This window comes from Melanotaenia boesemani, chromosome 8 (assembly GCF_017639745.1).
Source record: "Melanotaenia boesemani isolate fMelBoe1 chromosome 8, fMelBoe1.pri, whole genome shotgun sequence".
In the NCBI taxonomy this organism is placed as follows: Eukaryota; Metazoa; Chordata; class Actinopteri; order Atheriniformes; family Melanotaeniidae; genus Melanotaenia; species Melanotaenia boesemani.
The window spans coordinates 25394376-25412122 of NC_055689.1; the positions used below are offsets into that span (position 1 = coordinate 25394376).

Sequence of the window (17747 nt, forward strand, 5' to 3'; positions counted from 1 at the left end):
TTTCTGAGGACAAATAAATCATCACCTGTGATGTAATAGTCATTATCTGTGCAGCTGAAGTGATCCATGAGAGCTTTATAACCATTTGCAACTATTGATGCCAATTATCTCCTAAAATGCAATATAATCATTTTATTTATTTATTTGTTTATTTATTTAGTTAGTCATTCACTTGTAAGTACCAGGTCAAGTGTCACATTTTTCAAACGGGAAGTCATTTCATTATCAAAAGAAATAAACCGTCTGAATATAAATTAGATGGCTATAAAGCAAGTGCTTTATAAAGCATGTGAAGGGTGATTATATTTACAGAAGACAAGTTCTCAAAAAAAATCTCAAGCAGGTTTCATTGACCAGGTCATCACTTGTGCCACCTTTACATTTTTAATGATCATTTCTTACCAGAGAAATGTATTTAAGTGCATACCCAAACTATTTCCCAGGGTGCCAAGCGCTTTCAGTGCAATACGTGCTGCAAAAGAAAAGGTTTTAGAGGTTTGTAACAGAGGATTTAATTCATATCTCTGGCTGAAAACATTCCTGGCTCATCTTCCAGTTTTATTCCAGTGTGGACAACCAAAGGACTTTCCTGAACACTGGCCATCTGGAGGTGTCCATAGCGTTGTTGAATGCATCATTTCCCTGTAATTCCCTTTAAATCACAAGCGTCATTGGACTTAATGGGCAAATGTTTCATAGCTGACGTCCGAATTGGGATTTGAGCAACTGGAGACAAAATGTTGAGTCATTTGCCTGAAGTTCAGTGACCTTCAAAGTGTGTGTAAGCGTGGATTTTCCCTCGCAGGTGTTCAGGCTTGTTGGCACAGCTCCTCAGCCTGCAGCCAGGCACCAACTCTCTAGTGTGTTTAATTTAGCCATGGAAAAGAAATGCCTTGTTGTTTATATTTGTGAGCTAGGATTTAATTTATGAACCTGCAGATATACTGACAACTGACCTTCTGACCCAGCCCAGGACACCAACTCTTAGGTCAACAGTTCACATTCTGCACTAAACAAATAACAAATGGCAACACGTTTCATTTTCAATTTGTAAATCAGTGACCCCTGTGGATGTGTGTGGATTTCGGTATAAAGTGACAAGAAAGTGTCAGCTGAAAATGTCACTTCAGAAAGGATTTGCATCAAGCTTCAAGATGTGTCACCGTTTCCACCGCTTGACTGAGTGACTTGAGGAGAGAATGTACAGCAATTTCCTACTTTGACCTGCACGACGTTAAAATACAGTGAGGGTTGTTTTTCTTATGGAGACATCAGCCATGTTTATACGTTGGTTATGGCAATTCTTATTCTGAAATCAGAACCATTCCAGTGGAGGTTGGGAATAAAAAAGAAAAACAAAAACAAACTATGAAAGGGTGAGTAATTTATAAATAATACTCAACCAGGCTTCAAAACAAATTTTTTAAATGTCATAAATTCAGTGTTTTAAAAGAGAATCAAATCAGAGTTATTGTAAAAAATGCTAAAATATGTAATGTAACCTTTGAACACAGACAATGACAAATACTGGATATAAAAAAGCCCCAAAGGGAAAAGAAAAAAAGATGGTAAAGGTCATCGAATTCTTCTAGCAAAAATAGCAGAGCCAACCCTGGCCTGTGAGTTTCTGCTGCTGGTGAAAACAAAAACACTCAAATTTGTGTTTTCAGCAAATCTGTTTAGAGGTCTAAGACGTCTGACAGATTCGCAATGAGGATGCTGTTTCTTTCAGGAGCAGTATGTCTTTATCCACGATGCTATTTTGGAGGCATGTCTTTGTGGCGACACCACCATCCCTGCCAGCCAGCTCCGCTCCGTCTACTACGACATGAACCGGCTGGACCCACAGACCAACTCCAGCCCCATTAAGGAGGAATTTAGGGTGAGAATACATTTATTATAACAAGATCTTTAAACATGTCTTGAAAAATATTTTCTCAAATGCAGAATAAGTTGAAACCAACAGTAAACATGTTGAATTTTAATGAATGGCACGGTCTCCCTCTGAGCTAATCAGTCGCAAATGTATTCCCTCGCATTAATCTGTAAGAGTAGGAACCCTCTTTGGACCAATCAGTGTTGTATGAGATGCATCGTCCCCCTAAGTTTCATCACAGTCACATCAGGGGAGTCAGAGCGATCGCTAATGTAACTAATGTGATTAAAGAATTGCATTGTTAATTACCATAGTGGGAGATAATTAGCACACTCAAGACTCAAAGTGCATACCTTCCTGCTTCGGTATGACAGCATGTAATCTGCCTCATCCCGCCAGACTCTGAACATGGTGACTCCCACGCTGCGGGTGGAGGACTGCAGCATCGCCCTGCTGCCTCGGAACCACGAGAAGAACCGGTGCATGGACGTCCTGCCTCCGGACCGTTGTCTCCCCTTTCTGATCACCATCGACGGGGAGAGCTCCAATTACATCAATGCCGCCCTCATGGATGTAAGCGTTAAACATTACAGATGTTTGGTCTGTTTACTGGTTTCTTTACATGATTCATGCTAATTGCATTAGTTTCAGTAGTAAATTGACGAGACAAAGCCGGAAATTCCTGCTGCATCTGCATGCAACTGAAACTTTCCCACATGTTGCTTTTTCTGTCAAACACTTATCACTAGTGTAGAGGCAGATACATAGCATTTGTACATGATAGTAAAACCCACAGTCTATTCAGGTTAATATTGTGTGACGGATGCTGAAACGCTGGGAGTATTTTAAGTACTTCTTCTCAGCCACCTAGCAAAAGGACAGATACAATATTATGCCAACAAGCTGTAGGAATGTCAGATGTTAAGATTTCCATTTTTTATGAGCACATTTTATATTCTAAATGTCAAGCATTCAGATCTGAATGCTTGACTTCTTTAACATGAAAGAAATGTGCAAATCCTTATTCATTCACTGTATTGTACAATATTAAACACTCATTAATGGACATAACATAAAGACAAAATGCAATGTATAGAAATATTTTGGGGTATTATTAAATGAAAATAGACCTAACTCAGAACATCTTGTGTTCACTGATGAACTTTTTGGCTCTTGTCTGAATAGAGCAGGTGACCTTTTGGTACAGGATTGTCTCACCACAAAAGCCAGAAACCACATTAAAAGTGCACAGAACCAAAGTAATTTCCATAGACAAGGGCTCTCTATTAGGTAACATCTCTCATAAATAGACAGGTTAGAGGATGGACTTTTATTTTTAGAAATGGTTATTGTTTATTCTGGATGAATTGGCGTTCTTGCTATACATTATGCAAAAAGTGTAAGCAATTAATTTTTTACTTCTTCATCCACCTCCAGAGTTACAAGCAACCTTCTGCATTCATTGTGACCCAGCACCCGCTACCAAACACAGTGAAGGATTTTTGGAGATTGGTGCTGGACTACCACTGCACGTCCATAGTGATGCTGAATGATGTGGACCCAGCCCAGGTAAACTCGACCTGATACACAGGCTTAGATTCAAGCAACACACAATCATCCTTGAGTAATTTTGCAGGAACTTGACTTACAAGCTGATGACGCATGAAGCAGTTTTGTTTATCTGAAGTGATGTAAAAACCCAGGGAGAAAAAAACACACACGAATGTATCTGTGTTAGGAACAGTATATTTGTATATGTGTGGAATGAAGTTGCTGCAGAGAAGATGCAATGAAAATGGAGGGAAGCCTGTAGAAGAGGCTCTCCAGATTTCTCAGCCCGCGGCTCTGTCATAACACCCAGGGATCAAAGCCTGAAGCCAGGCAGCTCTCCCCATCCAAATCCCCTTTCCCTCAGTGACTGACTGACTGGCTGGATAGAAAGGGCCTTTCATTCAATATTCTCACTGTAGCCGACCTATCAACCAGCCAAGAAAGCAGCACAGGTGGGAAAGGAGGCAGGGGGTGTAGATGGAGGCAAGAGAGGAGGAGGTTTGCCACAGTTTCCATCAACATCTTTGTTTTTGCATCTGTTGAATTTGTCAAGTTTTGACAGGCTCTCAAAGGAAGCGCAGAAGTGGTGCTTAAGCTGCCACACTTAGTGCATACGTGTTTGTGGTTTGTGTGTTTAGAGAAAGTGAGTGCGTCCTTCTGTGTTCAGGTTTTCAGACGTGTTATTTGCATTCTTCTGAGGTTGTGTTTTTTTTGTTTTTTTTCCTCTCATTTGCTCATGACTCTGCAGGAAGGAATGTCTGTCATTGTAGAACGTGTCCATCTGTGTGTACACTTCCACTTCTGTGATTTAAATCTGTGAGGCCGGCGATGTGATTCACAGGTGCATGTTCTCAACTGGGCTTTCTCACCTGAGGAGCAGAAATAGGGAAGATTTCGCTGCTTTTTTGAAGCTCTATCCAGGGAGCTATGTTCCTTTATACTTTCAAATCTGCTGTCAGAGCAGCCAGTAGCATTATTAATGACTGCTGCTTGATGCTCTTGATTAGCAACAATTAATTATTGCTATTGTAAGCAAATGGCATTTCAATTTAGCAATGTTATATGTTTCAGAGTACTGTAGAGTCCATTTTTAAATACTCTTCATTTGGCCATATAGCAAATGCAAAAAAAATCCAGAAATCTTATGTAAAATAAAACCAAAAATCTCACAATTTAAAGCACCTGAATTCTCAAAAGATTCACACGTATTTAATCTGATTGCTTGAAGTACATATAAGACACATAATGGCTGTGTAGGGAGGAGATATTGATTTTAAATTGGCTGGTGGTAACACATCCTCCTACCCAAACTACAGACAGAATAAAAGGAAACCACGCAGAGTTTTCCCACATTTTTATTGGGTCATGAGACGGATTAGCTTTTGTTTGAGTCTGCATGCATTTTATCAGATTTTATGCCTTTTCAGGTTTTTATTTTATAAATGACTTTATAATTACTTATATAATTATAATAAAGTCATTTATATTTGGTGCTGGACTACCACTGCACGTCCATCTTACCATCCTCAGATGGGTAAAAAGTGAAATGTTTTTAAGAACCTAAAAAAAAGTCCTTGATGCCTTTTCTTTAAACATTACTTGGATGACTGATGATCTACAGAAACATATTGAATTATTGGTTAAAATGTCCTGCTTTCAATGTCAGTAAATTTTGTGTTTTTGGATCACCGAGCAAGTTTCACATGAAGTATTTGGAGTTACAGCACAGTGTTTTTTTAAGTGAGCTGGCTGATGCTGATATGATCCTGAGCGTCCTTCATTCCTCACATGATGTTGGTGAATCAAATCAGAGCAGCTTCCTGCTATCTTTCTGTCTGTTAATGTGTTTGTAACACAGAGTTAAAGTGCAGCTATGTTTATTTATTGAAATTATGTCAGGTTAAAGTTGTCAGTGTGATATTTATGTATAAAGTGGTGCTCTATATATTAAACACTGGAGATTATATTAACTTCTGTAATGTCTGGGAATATTTTTAGGGTCAGTTTAAAGAATAAATGATTTTCCTGGTAAATTTTTCATCTGAAACTGGTAGGTGAAATAAAACAGTATGTTATACAACCAACAAAAGCAACCTAATCCAGGCAACCTTTGATCAACTTTTTATTATTTTCCTTTTGTCTGTTGTAGTTTGGATCTAAAACTAATAAATCATCTTCCGTGTTGTGTGTTTATTTTTGTTTTTGTCTGTGTGTTAATGTGCCTGTAAATCTGGGTGTGTGAATGTCTGTGCATGTGTGTGCACATGCCTTTTCTGTTTAGCTGTGTCCACAGTACTGGCCAGAAAATGGAGTCCACCGCCATGGGCCCATCCAGGTGGAGTTTGTCTCTGCCGATTTGGAGGAGGACATTATCAGCAGAATATTTCGGATCTACAACGCAACTCGGGTACGGTAACACAGGAGGGTCATGCTTGAAAAGGGAATGAATAACTTTTTTTTTTTTTTTTTTAAACTTGTTTGTCTTCTCCATGGTGATCACAACAGCCAATTTCTCCTGTAACCTCACACTTCCCACTCTTACACCAGCATGCACGTTCAAGCTGTGCAGAAGCAGAGTCATTCTTTTCTTTAAGTACACCTCTGCACCGGTGATTGGACCGAGGTGTGATTGCTGCAAATGCTTCAGACAGTGTGAGAAAGTTTAACCTGTGATCAAAAAGAGAGAAATTAAAATTTCCCATTAATTTAGGTGAGTCTTTAAAAGGTTATTTCACCAAATTTACAATAAAAAATAAACACACTCTCAATTCAAAATTGAAAACAGCAAGTTTAAAAAATAAATAAATAAAAAAAAAAAACACACATCCATGTTCAGAGATCAGTGGTGTTCCTCCACAGCCTGTGATTAGAGCCTGTGACAATTTAATGGTACAAAAGTAAAAAAAAACATAGGCAATCATAGTCCTAAATCACCAGTCCCCATCTTTTTGTAGCTTGCAATCCTCACTGAAAATCAAAGTATACTTGTTACCTGCATTTTTAGGTCAAACCCCAGTTTAAATTATTGTTTCTGGTTATATGATATTGGTTGAATCACTTTAAAAACACAGAAGACATCAATTAATTCACTTTTCATTAAAAATAAATGAATATCCATGAAGAAAATGCATGTCTGTTGCAGCTCTTTTATCTTTCATGGGGTTTTTTGGATTGGCTGTAAAGTATATGAAGGAATTTTGATGACTGACATCTTAAAACCAAAAAAATTTCAACTTTCCTAACACAGCAGCTTTTATGTTGGTAACGTGAAGCTAAGCCATCTCAGAGAACAGAAGGGGTCCTGACCCTTCCTGGAACCACCTGCAGCCACCTGCGTCAGCTCTTTATCCATACAGCCAGCTCTCAGGTCCTCATATTAACATGCTGTATCATCCTCTGGCCTGCAGCCGCATGTTAAGTGCAATGCAGTCTAATCACACATGATCACCGACAAGTGTTATTGATCGACATGTCTGAGCGTCTGTATTGTAGACTGTTTTACTGTCTGTCTCCAGAAGCAGCTGTGTGCATCCATCAAGCTGTCATATCTCTACGTTCATCTCCTGAGTGACTCTTTATCCATCTCTGTCCAGCTTCAGCCAGGCTTAGCTCCACCTTCCATCTATGCAGTCTAATTGCATCTGTGCACAGCACCGATTAACCCTCCCTTCTAAATGTGCGCTAACATGAAACATCTGATTTGTCTTTGCCCTTCAGCCTCAGGATGGTTACCGGATGGTGCAGCAGTTCCAGTTCCTTGGCTGGCCCATGTACAGAGACACGCCCATGTCCAAACGCTCCTTCCTCAAGCTCATTCGACAGGTGGATAAGTGGCAGGAAGAATATGACGGAGGCGAGGGACGCACTGTTGTCCACTGTCTGTAAGTTTCCTCAACCCAAAGTACAGCAGGAGCGTCGATCACTGCTGGTATTAAAAATGAAACATCTCCACCTACTGGCTGAAAAGCACTACTGCAACAATCTCCTCTGACTTCTGTCAGCTTCATAGTCAACACTAGCACTTATCGTTAAAACAAAAATCCACAAAACTCACCTAAACTTGTGTTTAATTTTCTACTGTTTGATTCATGTGTCACAACTGCAGGAATGGAGGCGGCCGCAGTGGGACATTTTGTGCCATCAGCATTGTGTGTGAGATGCTTCAGCACCAGCGCTCCGTAGATGTTTTCCACGCCGTCAAAACACTGAGGAACAACAAACCCAACATGGTGGACCTGCTGGTGAGGAGCACTGCAACATCTAAACTCTTTAATGGAACTAAAAAATAAAAAAAGTCACCTTTATAGATTTTAGATGAATTGTTTTAAGATTCTAGTATGATCAGCACTATTTATTTTAAAGGCATCTTCTTTAAGCAATGAAAACGCAGAGGAATGAAATGTGCAGACCTTTTGTAGACAAATGATGAATCCTGTCCTGTAATGTCAGCAACATATTTTTGTCACTTCCTTACTAATAAATTTGAAACATTTTCTTCCCCACCATTACCTAAATCCATCAGCTTTAAATCTATAGGGTGATCACCACAAGCTACATTATCAACCCGCTAAATCCAGATGCAGTGTATACTCGTATATATTTCTTGAACCTGATGCAACCTTTTCTCACTTTAAGTTTGATTTGATCTGAGCTTATAAAAAGGATGAAAGTCAAGAGGAAGTTGTTGCACTTCATCAATGAAATCTTCAGTGCAGTGTTATACCCAATATGACTATAAAGTGACTTTGAATGTGGCATGGTTGTTGGTACCAGACAGGCTGGTTCAGGGCATTTCAGAAACTGCTGATCTACAGGGATTGTATGACACAGCCATTTCTAGGGTTTACAGAGACAGAAAATATCCAGCATGACAGTTGTCTGGACCAAAATGTTCTGTTGATGTCAGAGGAGAATGAGCTAACTGGTTCCAGATGATAGAAAACAACAGTAACCATCACTGAATGTGTAACATGTCAAACATTAAAGCAGATGGCCTATAGCAGCAGAAGACAACACCGTGCACCATTTCTTCAACTAAGAACAGGAAACTGAAGCTATACACAGACTCATCAAAACTGGACAGTAGAAGATTGGAAAAACATTTCCTGGTCTGATGAGTCTTGATTGTAGGTGTGACATTCAGATTGTGCAGACAGAATCTGGCTATACAAAAAGAGGAATCCATCCTGCCTTGTATCAACAATTTAGACTGATGGTGGTGTACTGATGTAGAGGATGTTTTCTTGACACACTTTGGGCCCCTGTGTAGCAACTGAGCATCTCTTAAACACCACCGCTATGTATGCAGCATCTGCGTGATGCCATCAATTCTATGGACCAAGATCTCTGAGGAAAGTTTCCAAGACCTTGTTGAATCTGTGCCATTAAGGTACAATGGGGTCCAACCCAGCATTAATAGGGTGTACCTAATAAAGTGGCTAGTGAGTGTATATTCCAAGAGCAAAAAAAAAAACAAATCTAAGTTTTTAAGTTAAGGAAAAGTGCTCAGATTTACACATTTTGGCACAGAGCCTTCTTCAGATTATTCAGGTACACACAGTCAGTCATACAACTAAGAACTTAGATTCTATAAAGATTAATCCTGCACCTACTTAGACACGATCCAATCATCTTATGGGCTTAACACACGGGAGGACGTCGCTCCTTCTCCATTCATTTCCTATGGAACTTGCGTGATGAGGAGAAAATTGCTGCCCTCCAGCAAAGCGACAGGCAACATTCGTGCATGTGAAATGTTGCATGAAATGTAGACATGCACATGGGGCTTGCGACACAAGAAAATAGAAAAATGTTCAATTTGTGTCTCTGTTGCATGGCACTACAACCAAACAGCGAGGGGCTTCGTTTACTGACCAATGAGAGCAGGCTAGACAGCCGTGATAAGAGATGTAAAGTAAAAGGCAGCCGCAGGGCACCAGGGGGGAATTTGTCTGAATGTAGGTCCTGGATTTATCTGGATCAGCCTTGAGGTCTGCCATCAAATGATGATATTCACTGTGCTGTTTCCTTGTTTGTAAAATAGGCTGAACCCAGGTTTGTCTTTTTCTTTTGTACAATAAAGTCAACACCAAGATAGACACCTTCTGAGAAGGGAGGGACAAATGGCAGTTGAGTGTGACAGACATATCACCAACCTTTCTTTTAGAACAGGCCAGTTAAAATGATTGGATGGTGTTTTTTCAGTCCTGTCCATTTCACAAGAGACTCTTTTTTATTTTTGTGATAGAGCATTTAATTAACTGGCTGCAGTTGGGGTGTGAAGGGTATTTTAAGCAATATAGTAAATAATGCTCCTGGAAAACATCTACCCTACCTTGAAGGCTGAAGTCATCATTAATTCATCATTAAAGACATCATCATCATTGAAGACAGAGATTTTTTTGTTGTACTAATTATGTTGGAAATATATTATAATGTTGTCAAAGTTAGCCCCAATTAAAAAATACATTGAGGCTAAAAAAGTTTGGAATTGTTCTACAAAGCAGCACAGTATGGTCAGGCATTCGTCAAGGCAACAGAGAAGAATGAAAAGTAAAAAGCTCAGCACATTCAGGTCAGCTGAATTTTACTCAAATTCTCTGAAAGTGGAAATGTGAGAAATGCACTTGGTGAATTTAAGTAAATAATGTGATTGTGACTTTGATTCAGTACACAGCAAGGCAGGGTGGTAGAAGTGGAAATGGCCCCTAAAGCTGTTAGTAATGCCCCCACCAATAAGCAGTACAAGTTGTAAACGTGGTGATCAACTAAGAGGCTTTCCATTTTCTTTTAGACAGATTTCACCCATTCTTACTCCAAAAGACTTGTAGACAAGCTGAATGAATGAAATTTGTTGGAGATTTTCTTTGTTGGGCAAATTGAGGGGTATGATAGGTTTGTACCAAAATATCCATCTTGGGCCTCTTGAGGCATTCTCTTGTGGATGTTAGAGTGATTTTATCATCGCCACCCTGCTGTAGAGCCCATTTGCTTTTCGTTTTCAGGTCTTTTTTACAAATGGTGTAACTTTAGTTTCCTAAATTTGTTGCCATCATGCCACCAACTGCAACATAACCCATTCAACCCTGTCAGAGCTTGAGTTCCTCTTTTAAAAAGTAATGCGATGGCCATGGATTTGTAGGTATTTCGTCATGACCTGTGCTACAGGACATTGGAATCCAGATTACACACATTTTGCCTTCTTAACATGACTTTAGACTTCACATCACACTAATGTTTGTGTTTCCTCTCATCTCCCAGGACCAGTACAAGTTCTGCTATGAAGTAGCGCTGGAGTACTTGAACTCTGGATAACATGGACCTGGAAATACAAAGTCTGGAACATTATAGATGACTGCAGCTCACATTTGTGCATTATGCTAAAATAGTGTGTGTTACCAATCCAACAGGAGCGAGGTACACACACGACCATACTTGCAGTTCCTTTGACCAGCTCTCCTCCTTCTTTGTGGTCTTGATGGGAAAGGCAGAAGAGTTGTACAGTGTAAATATCGCAGCCTGTTTCTGTCAGTCCTGGCTGAAGGAAGTCAGCAGGAGCACAGCGAGTTATTTCATTTCCTCTGCAGTGGGTCGCCTCCTCTCTGGATCCTTCTCACTTTATTTCTCTTACTCTCAGCTGCCTGTTGTCCTGTGGTTGCTGCCTTGATTCTCACTGGACAACAAGCATTAAATACTCCAGTTTTCAGTGGAATGTGATACGCTGTACATAATGTAATGTGTTCATTTTATTCTCTGATTTCTGTTTCACTCAACCCACTGAGCTCAAAGCTTAAATGTTATTAAATGTCTTCTAAATTTCTGACTTTTCAAAGACTACTGCTTCATGTTGGGGACAGCTGGCTCAGTCTACATCTGCTTACCTTTTTTCCTATACAGGGATCCAAAGCTTTATTTGCACTTCCATTGAATTCTTGTTGTGCATATTGTACATATTTCTGTAGATTATTTATTCACAGTATGTACTTTTTTTGTGACTTGCAGTAAGTGACAATCATATGTTCTATAGGTTTGGTTTGTTGATTGTAGTGTATGATTTTTTTTTTTTTTTTTTGGAGGGGGGGGGGTCATCTTGTATAAGAGAAAATCCATTGTAAAGAATAAAAGATATATAAATGTATCTACAATATAAACATTGGGTTATTGCTTTGTGTCGCGTGTTTCAGTAGAAAAGATGGAATAAGGGTGACATCTGGTGGAGCTCAGCATGAATTAAACAGTCAACAGATTATTAGTTATTTTAGTTGAAAGTATTTTTGTCTAATAAAAAATAGTCATTTTTTGAAGAGCTGCTCTGATACTGAAGTTAGCAACAATACCAGTGAGGTAGCATACATAGTTTAGTAAAGATTTTATGATTAAAACTTAAATATACCTAAATTTTGAAAAAAAAAATAGATTTTTTTGTTGGAAAGCCTGTTTATTTCTCATTTAAATGGTACCATGTTTGTAAGGAAAGTATATTTGTGGGATGAGCAGCAGAGTTGAGAATGTGGGATACACCCATTAACAACTTACCAAATCTTCTCGAAAAATGGTAAAAGATTTATTGCCGAAAAGCATTGTGCAACTAAGAAATAATCCACCAAACACAAATTTCCCTGCTTCATGTGCACAGATTATGATATTAACACTCAAGTCTAAAGTATTTTTTTTAAAAGGCCATTATGGTCTGGGCATCTTAAAGACGATACATCTTATAATAAAGAACATAACAATGATAATGTCCTGTTAAATTGTTTCAAAATCTGTTTTCCTAATTCTCTGACATAGAATTATAACCTTAAACTTTATTGTTTTGCTATGAATAAATAAGTACACATTTTTAAAAACTATAAAGTTTTTTGCCTGTAATGATTTTTGCAGACACTACAGCTCCTGCAAAAAAATGTCCCCAGTTTAGCTTCAAAGTCGTGGATTTAATAACTTATTTATAAGAACAGGTTGGCTTGTTTGCCGCATCTAGCTACAGCTACCTCTTTGTTAATGTTCAGGGTCCTTTTTAAATGCTTTTAGAGGGGTGTTGATTCAACTTCACATTCATTTTTGATAATGTGCTGTTGAAATAAATTGCATCATTTAAACCAGGCGCTGCTGTTTTTGAGCCTGTCGTCACTATTTTAATGAACACCCTTCGATATAATTCATCGTGATTTCATGATGCTGTCCAGCGCAGCAGCTCAGAAATACATGATGTGTCTCTTCAAGGCTGTTTTCCAGTTAACTCTGAGGTGATGATTTGGGGCGGTTGTCAGTGCTAAATTATAAATTTGTTATAAATCCTGCAATTTCTTAAATTAAAATTATCAAGAATATTGACTTTTAGAAATGTCTCCCTTCAAAAAGTTTCTTTTAAACAGATATTTTACAAGTAAAGTTTGTCCTGAATCCAGAAGTTACAAAAACATGTGTTGTGATCCACGAAGGAGACGATGCACATTGATTAATAAGTATTTCAGGATGTCTTACAAAGTATTGTTTAAGGTCTTGAGCCACCCTCATATTTATATATATACGTTTTTTTTCTTTTTTTTTTCAAGAAACCAGACTTTTTTTTTTTTTTTTTTTTTTTTTTTTGTAATTTTTTCAAGTGTTTTTTCATCAATAGCTCTCCATATTTTTTAAGTGAGTTTTTCTTTTTTGGTTTGGCTGCTTTTCAATCGTTTTCTGTCTAGTACTGATCTCTGACTTTGTTTGTTTGTTTGTGTTTTGTTGGTTATTTATTAAGCCACTTAACACTGAGCTATAAATCATAGTAGCATAAAGCAAAGCACCCAACTAAAGAGATGAACCAGTGTTGTTTCTGTACATAAAAGATAGCTGAAACAAGTAATCATTTTAAATGGCATTTTTCTGCAATTAGTTACCAGCAGCCTGTCACACATGATTTGTTTTAATTTCTTTAACTGTGTTCACAGAAAATCCCAAAGACAGCCCAGTTTGACAGACAGATAATAGCCATTTTGCACCAAACCACTATTAGCTGAAATCTTGGTATCAGTGTGCACATCTTATCAGCTAAATCTGAGGAAACTGGATAACTGAAGGGCAAAAAAAGAAGTAGGTATCCTAAAAAAGAAAAAAAAACAGCAAATGAAGAGCATCTTAAAATTATTTCCTTGGGAAATTGTTGATCCACCTATGCATCGTCAGAAACAATCTCTATGGAGGAGTGGCTGTCAAAAAGTCATTATTAAGGAAGGGAAACGGGGGCAAAAAACTGAGTTATGCTGAATGAAACAAGAACTGGACTGAAAATCAGTTACAACAAGTCTTATGGATTGATGAAACCTCCCTAGATCCCAGAGAGTGTGGGATCATCTTGACAGAGAATAGAACAAAATGCAAAACCATCCAAAAAAGAGCCTTGAAAATGTCCTTCTGGATAACTGTTTGTGAAGGCTACTTATTCCTGAAGAAGGTTCAAACTTTGTTTAAGACACACCACAGAACTTTTGCAGATTTTCTCGGTGATGTGCTCCCTATCAATGGCTAATTCAGCGTCCATCTTGAATCCTACCTGTACTGTGAGTTCTCTCTACCCAGTAAAAGTAAATGGAAAACAGCTCATTACATCTGATGTTAACAAATACATGATGTATTTTGTAATAAATGCTACTCTCTTATAATCTTTAGCATAAATAGCATTGAGGAGTAAATAAATTTGTTACAAAATGAAAAAAAAAATTAATTATTAGCCCCAAAAATTGGATAATTTCTAGTAAAACTTGTTTTTAAAAAGCAGGCTGCAGGTTACAGCCCCCATGCCCCCTAAAACGTTACCAAAAATGTCACACTTTCAAAGCAAAGCATGCTTTTTGTAACAACAAATAATAAGGAGCTGGTGAAAAGGATAGAAATATTAAAACAAGAATTGTACATAGACATTTGAGATTATTGGCCCCTTTTATAAAATGTGACCCCACCTTACTTTATGGTAACAGTTTTAACTATTTTTACAAGGCAGTTATTCTGGCCAGACGTCTTTTCAATGAGAGTATTATAATGATATCTGTTGCCATTATCTAATTGTTTTTTTTCTTTATTTAAGAGTAGTTGTACTGTAAAACTGTCAAGTCCCAATCTACAGTATTTAGATTTTTATTATTTTAATATTATTATTATCTCAGATTAAATCATATTATCACACAAAATCCATTTTTAATTCCTTTTATCATCAATGCCATTGTATAGTGACACCTCTGGTACAGACTGGATATTTTATTTGGTGAATTAATCGTTCCTAAATCTTTTTTTTTTTATTAGTGTTTAGGTTTGATATGTGTGTATATAACTGCCGTATATTGTTTACATGCGAATTATGTCAGATTAGAAAGAGAGAATCTCTACCTTGATCTAATAACTGTTCCTAGAGTCTTCTGTCTCTGATGGCATTAAACATTTAGGATTTCTTTCTAAGGAAACAAGTTTGCTGTGAGGGTTACATGACTCTCAGTTCTCTTGTTTGTTGGGGAGAATATTATAATATCTCTGCAAAGAACTGGTTGAACATGAAACCCATGCCTAACACCTGCCATTGTTACTTCCCCATGTTATGTGATTCGTGGCTGCTTCCCAGTCCAACCACCGTTTAGGCGACACGTGAGTTTCCTAATGAGGGAGGTGCAAGCAATCCTCCTTTAGTTTCCTCTGTAGATTATTTTTTAGGCTTTCATTATATCCAACTGGCAGCTGATAATAAAGTTGATCACATCATGACAGGAAATCATGACAAACGTTCTGACTAAAGTTCAGAAGTCCAAAAGATTCAAACTACACTGTAAAAAAAAAAGTGGTAAAAAGCTGCAAAGCTTTTTAAAGTAAACTCAACTTAAATTAAATTAAGAGCGCAACTCAAAGTAGAATATTAAAATTAGGAAAACTATTCAAGTCTTGTCTTTGAGCTGAGTTAAAAATAACTCGAAAGCAGTTGCGGTAACTTTTATGTAACATTCACAAGTCACCTCAACCTAATTTCATGAATGAATCTGAATAGTTGTCTTAGGTTTGTCCAATGAAATTTTGATTTTGATTTACAAAGTACATTAACACATGATTTATGATTCCTTTAGAGCTGGTTGCTTTACTTTTTCAATTTATCTCGGCTACTCTTTAGTTGGGAAGTCTGTATTCTATCTATACTCATTTACTCCAGTGCAGGTTCACAGAGAGCTGGAGTCTATCCCAGCAGCTTCTAGGCAAGAGCCAGGTTGCCAATCCATCCCAGGGCCAACACAGAGAGACAAACAATCATTCACACAGAAAGGCCAAGGCTCGAACCAGTAGTTTGCCGTGAGGCAACAGTACTAACCACCACATCACTGCACAGCCCATTAAGTCTGTAATGAATCATTCAAATACCCCTTTGGGTACAGGTTTGCCTGACATATACTCTAAACTTACCTGAACTTTCCTGAGGACAGTTTGAAACACAGTAGCCTGCAATGATCTTGTAATGGAAATGTTTTATTGTTCTTCATAAATAAAAAAATTCTTCAGTAATGACCCCCCTAGGCTGCATGGTGGTGTGGCGGTTAGCATTAATGCCTCACTGGGAGAAAGCTCCTAGTTAAAGCCTCGGCCTTTGTGTGTGAGGAGTGTTTGTTGCATGTGAGTCACTGTTTGTCTCTCTGAGACTCGAGACTATTCAAATTTACTCGTACAATCAAGTTTGGGCAATGAAAGTTGCCTCAACCTTTTCAGTGATATTTTCAACTTAACATTAGTTTTTTTTTCAGCTCAAAAACAAGAGTAGACCTGAATAACTATCCTAGGTAAATTTAAGATTTTACTTTGTGTTACCCTCTTAAATTGGTTTCTCACAACACCAGAATCCCTCAGTTAAGTTTATTGAAAAATCTTTGCAGCTGGTTACCTTACTTTTTAAAGTTCACTTAACTTTTTTTTTTTTTACAGCGCTACAAACAAAAACTACACACCACAAAAACAAAGCCAAACAAAATCACATATAAGTATTATTATTTATATTAGCATTCAGGCCCTGCAACTTGAAAAAATGGTCTTCTTAAAATCATCAGGCTGAATATCTTTACTTTGAATGTTTCTACCATTCTCTTTGATAGAAGCGTTTAAGCTGGACGATGTGGAGCAACAGCGTATTTCCAGATATGCCTTACTAAGTTCAGCTCCAGATTATTATTGATCATTTCAAAACTTTTAAAAAATGCTCCAGATGCTTCAGGTCATTATCCTGTTAAAATGTAGATTTTTAATGTGGACGTTTCACAGTTGATAAGTTTTTCTGTTTGGTTGCTGTAAAATTTTCTGCATTCACCTGACATGTCTGTCTGTTTGGCAAAAAAAACAAAAAAACAAAATACAAAACACTAACACAATGATCACCATGTGTTACTATAGTAATGGTATTAGTGTGGTCCTTCTCAACGCTTGTTTTCCTCTATAAATAGTTCCTAAATAGTTCAATCCTTATCTTTATTTATCTTTATACAATTCCAAGAATTTCCTGTTTGTTTGATGATTGCTTCCGTGTGGACGAGGTCTGTCCATCTTCTTAAAGGAAGAAGAACATTGGCTTGTAAGTTTACCTGTTTACCTGGCCAAGGTCCTTCTTTCTAGATTACTAAGTTTGCCTGGGCAAACAAAGCTTCATGGTTTCAGACTTTTCCCATTTTAATTTGATGGAGGCTTTTGAACATCTTGTATACTTCAGTTTTTTTCTCATCCTGCCTCAGATCTGTGACTTGAAGTCAAGCTGAAGAAGAGGACAATCGATCGAAATAGGTGGCACCAGAACTCCACCACAAGTTTAATAATTAACAATTTAAATGCATCTAAATGCAACTCTTTCAGTTTTTTTTATGAAAATAAATAAATAAATACTCCAAAAAATCAGCTTCATCATGAGAATTGTGCAAAACACCTTGAGTCCATGCTGAGTCAAAATGTCCTTTTTTTAAAGAGAAAACTTAAGAGTCTGAAAACTTTCTCTGTTAACTGTTAAAAAAGAAGCTTCATGTCTCTTATTTGAACAAAGGCAGAAATGGAACAACACTGCTCACATAAAACAGTTTGACTGGCACCTCTGACTAACAGCTTTCTCAGTGCTTTAGAAATCACGATTCAGCTGAAAAGGGGGAGGTAGTTAGATTATTCATTGCCAAACAGACGTGTAAATTCACCGAATACGAAATTTCCTAATAATTAGTTGAAGTCTTACTCTCCCTGCTGAGATGTAGTGCTACAACCTGAGATCATGGTCAGTGTTACAACTATATTATTGCTTATATATTTTCTTTACAATGACAACCTTGTGAAATTAACT

The 17747-nt window shown here is 37.7% G+C and overlaps 1 protein-coding gene across 12 annotated transcripts in view; it reads left to right on the top strand.

The window, feature by feature from the left end:
- The window catches only part of LOC121644602 (receptor-type tyrosine-protein phosphatase mu-like), a 177812-nt gene extending 166247 nt beyond the window's left edge, over positions 1-11565 (top strand). For 10 of the 12 annotated variants that reach the window (XM_041992659.1, XM_041992661.1, XM_041992662.1 and 7 more), the window contains 7 exons: positions 1733-1882; positions 2276-2449; positions 3314-3445; positions 5709-5834; positions 7145-7308; positions 7533-7668; positions 10688-11565. In XM_041992659.1, the coding sequence (XP_041848593.1) occupies positions 1733-1882; positions 2276-2449; positions 3314-3445; positions 5709-5834; positions 7145-7308; positions 7533-7668; positions 10688-10741 (936 nt within the window). In that variant the 3' untranslated portion in view covers positions 10742-11565. The remainder of the gene's footprint in view (positions 1-1732; positions 1883-2275; positions 2450-3313; positions 3446-5708; positions 5835-7144; positions 7309-7532; positions 7669-10687) is intronic. The other 2 variants (XM_041992663.1, XM_041992660.1) reach the window with 2 other exon arrangements.
- The last annotated feature ends 6182 nt before the right edge of the window (positions 11566-17747 follow it).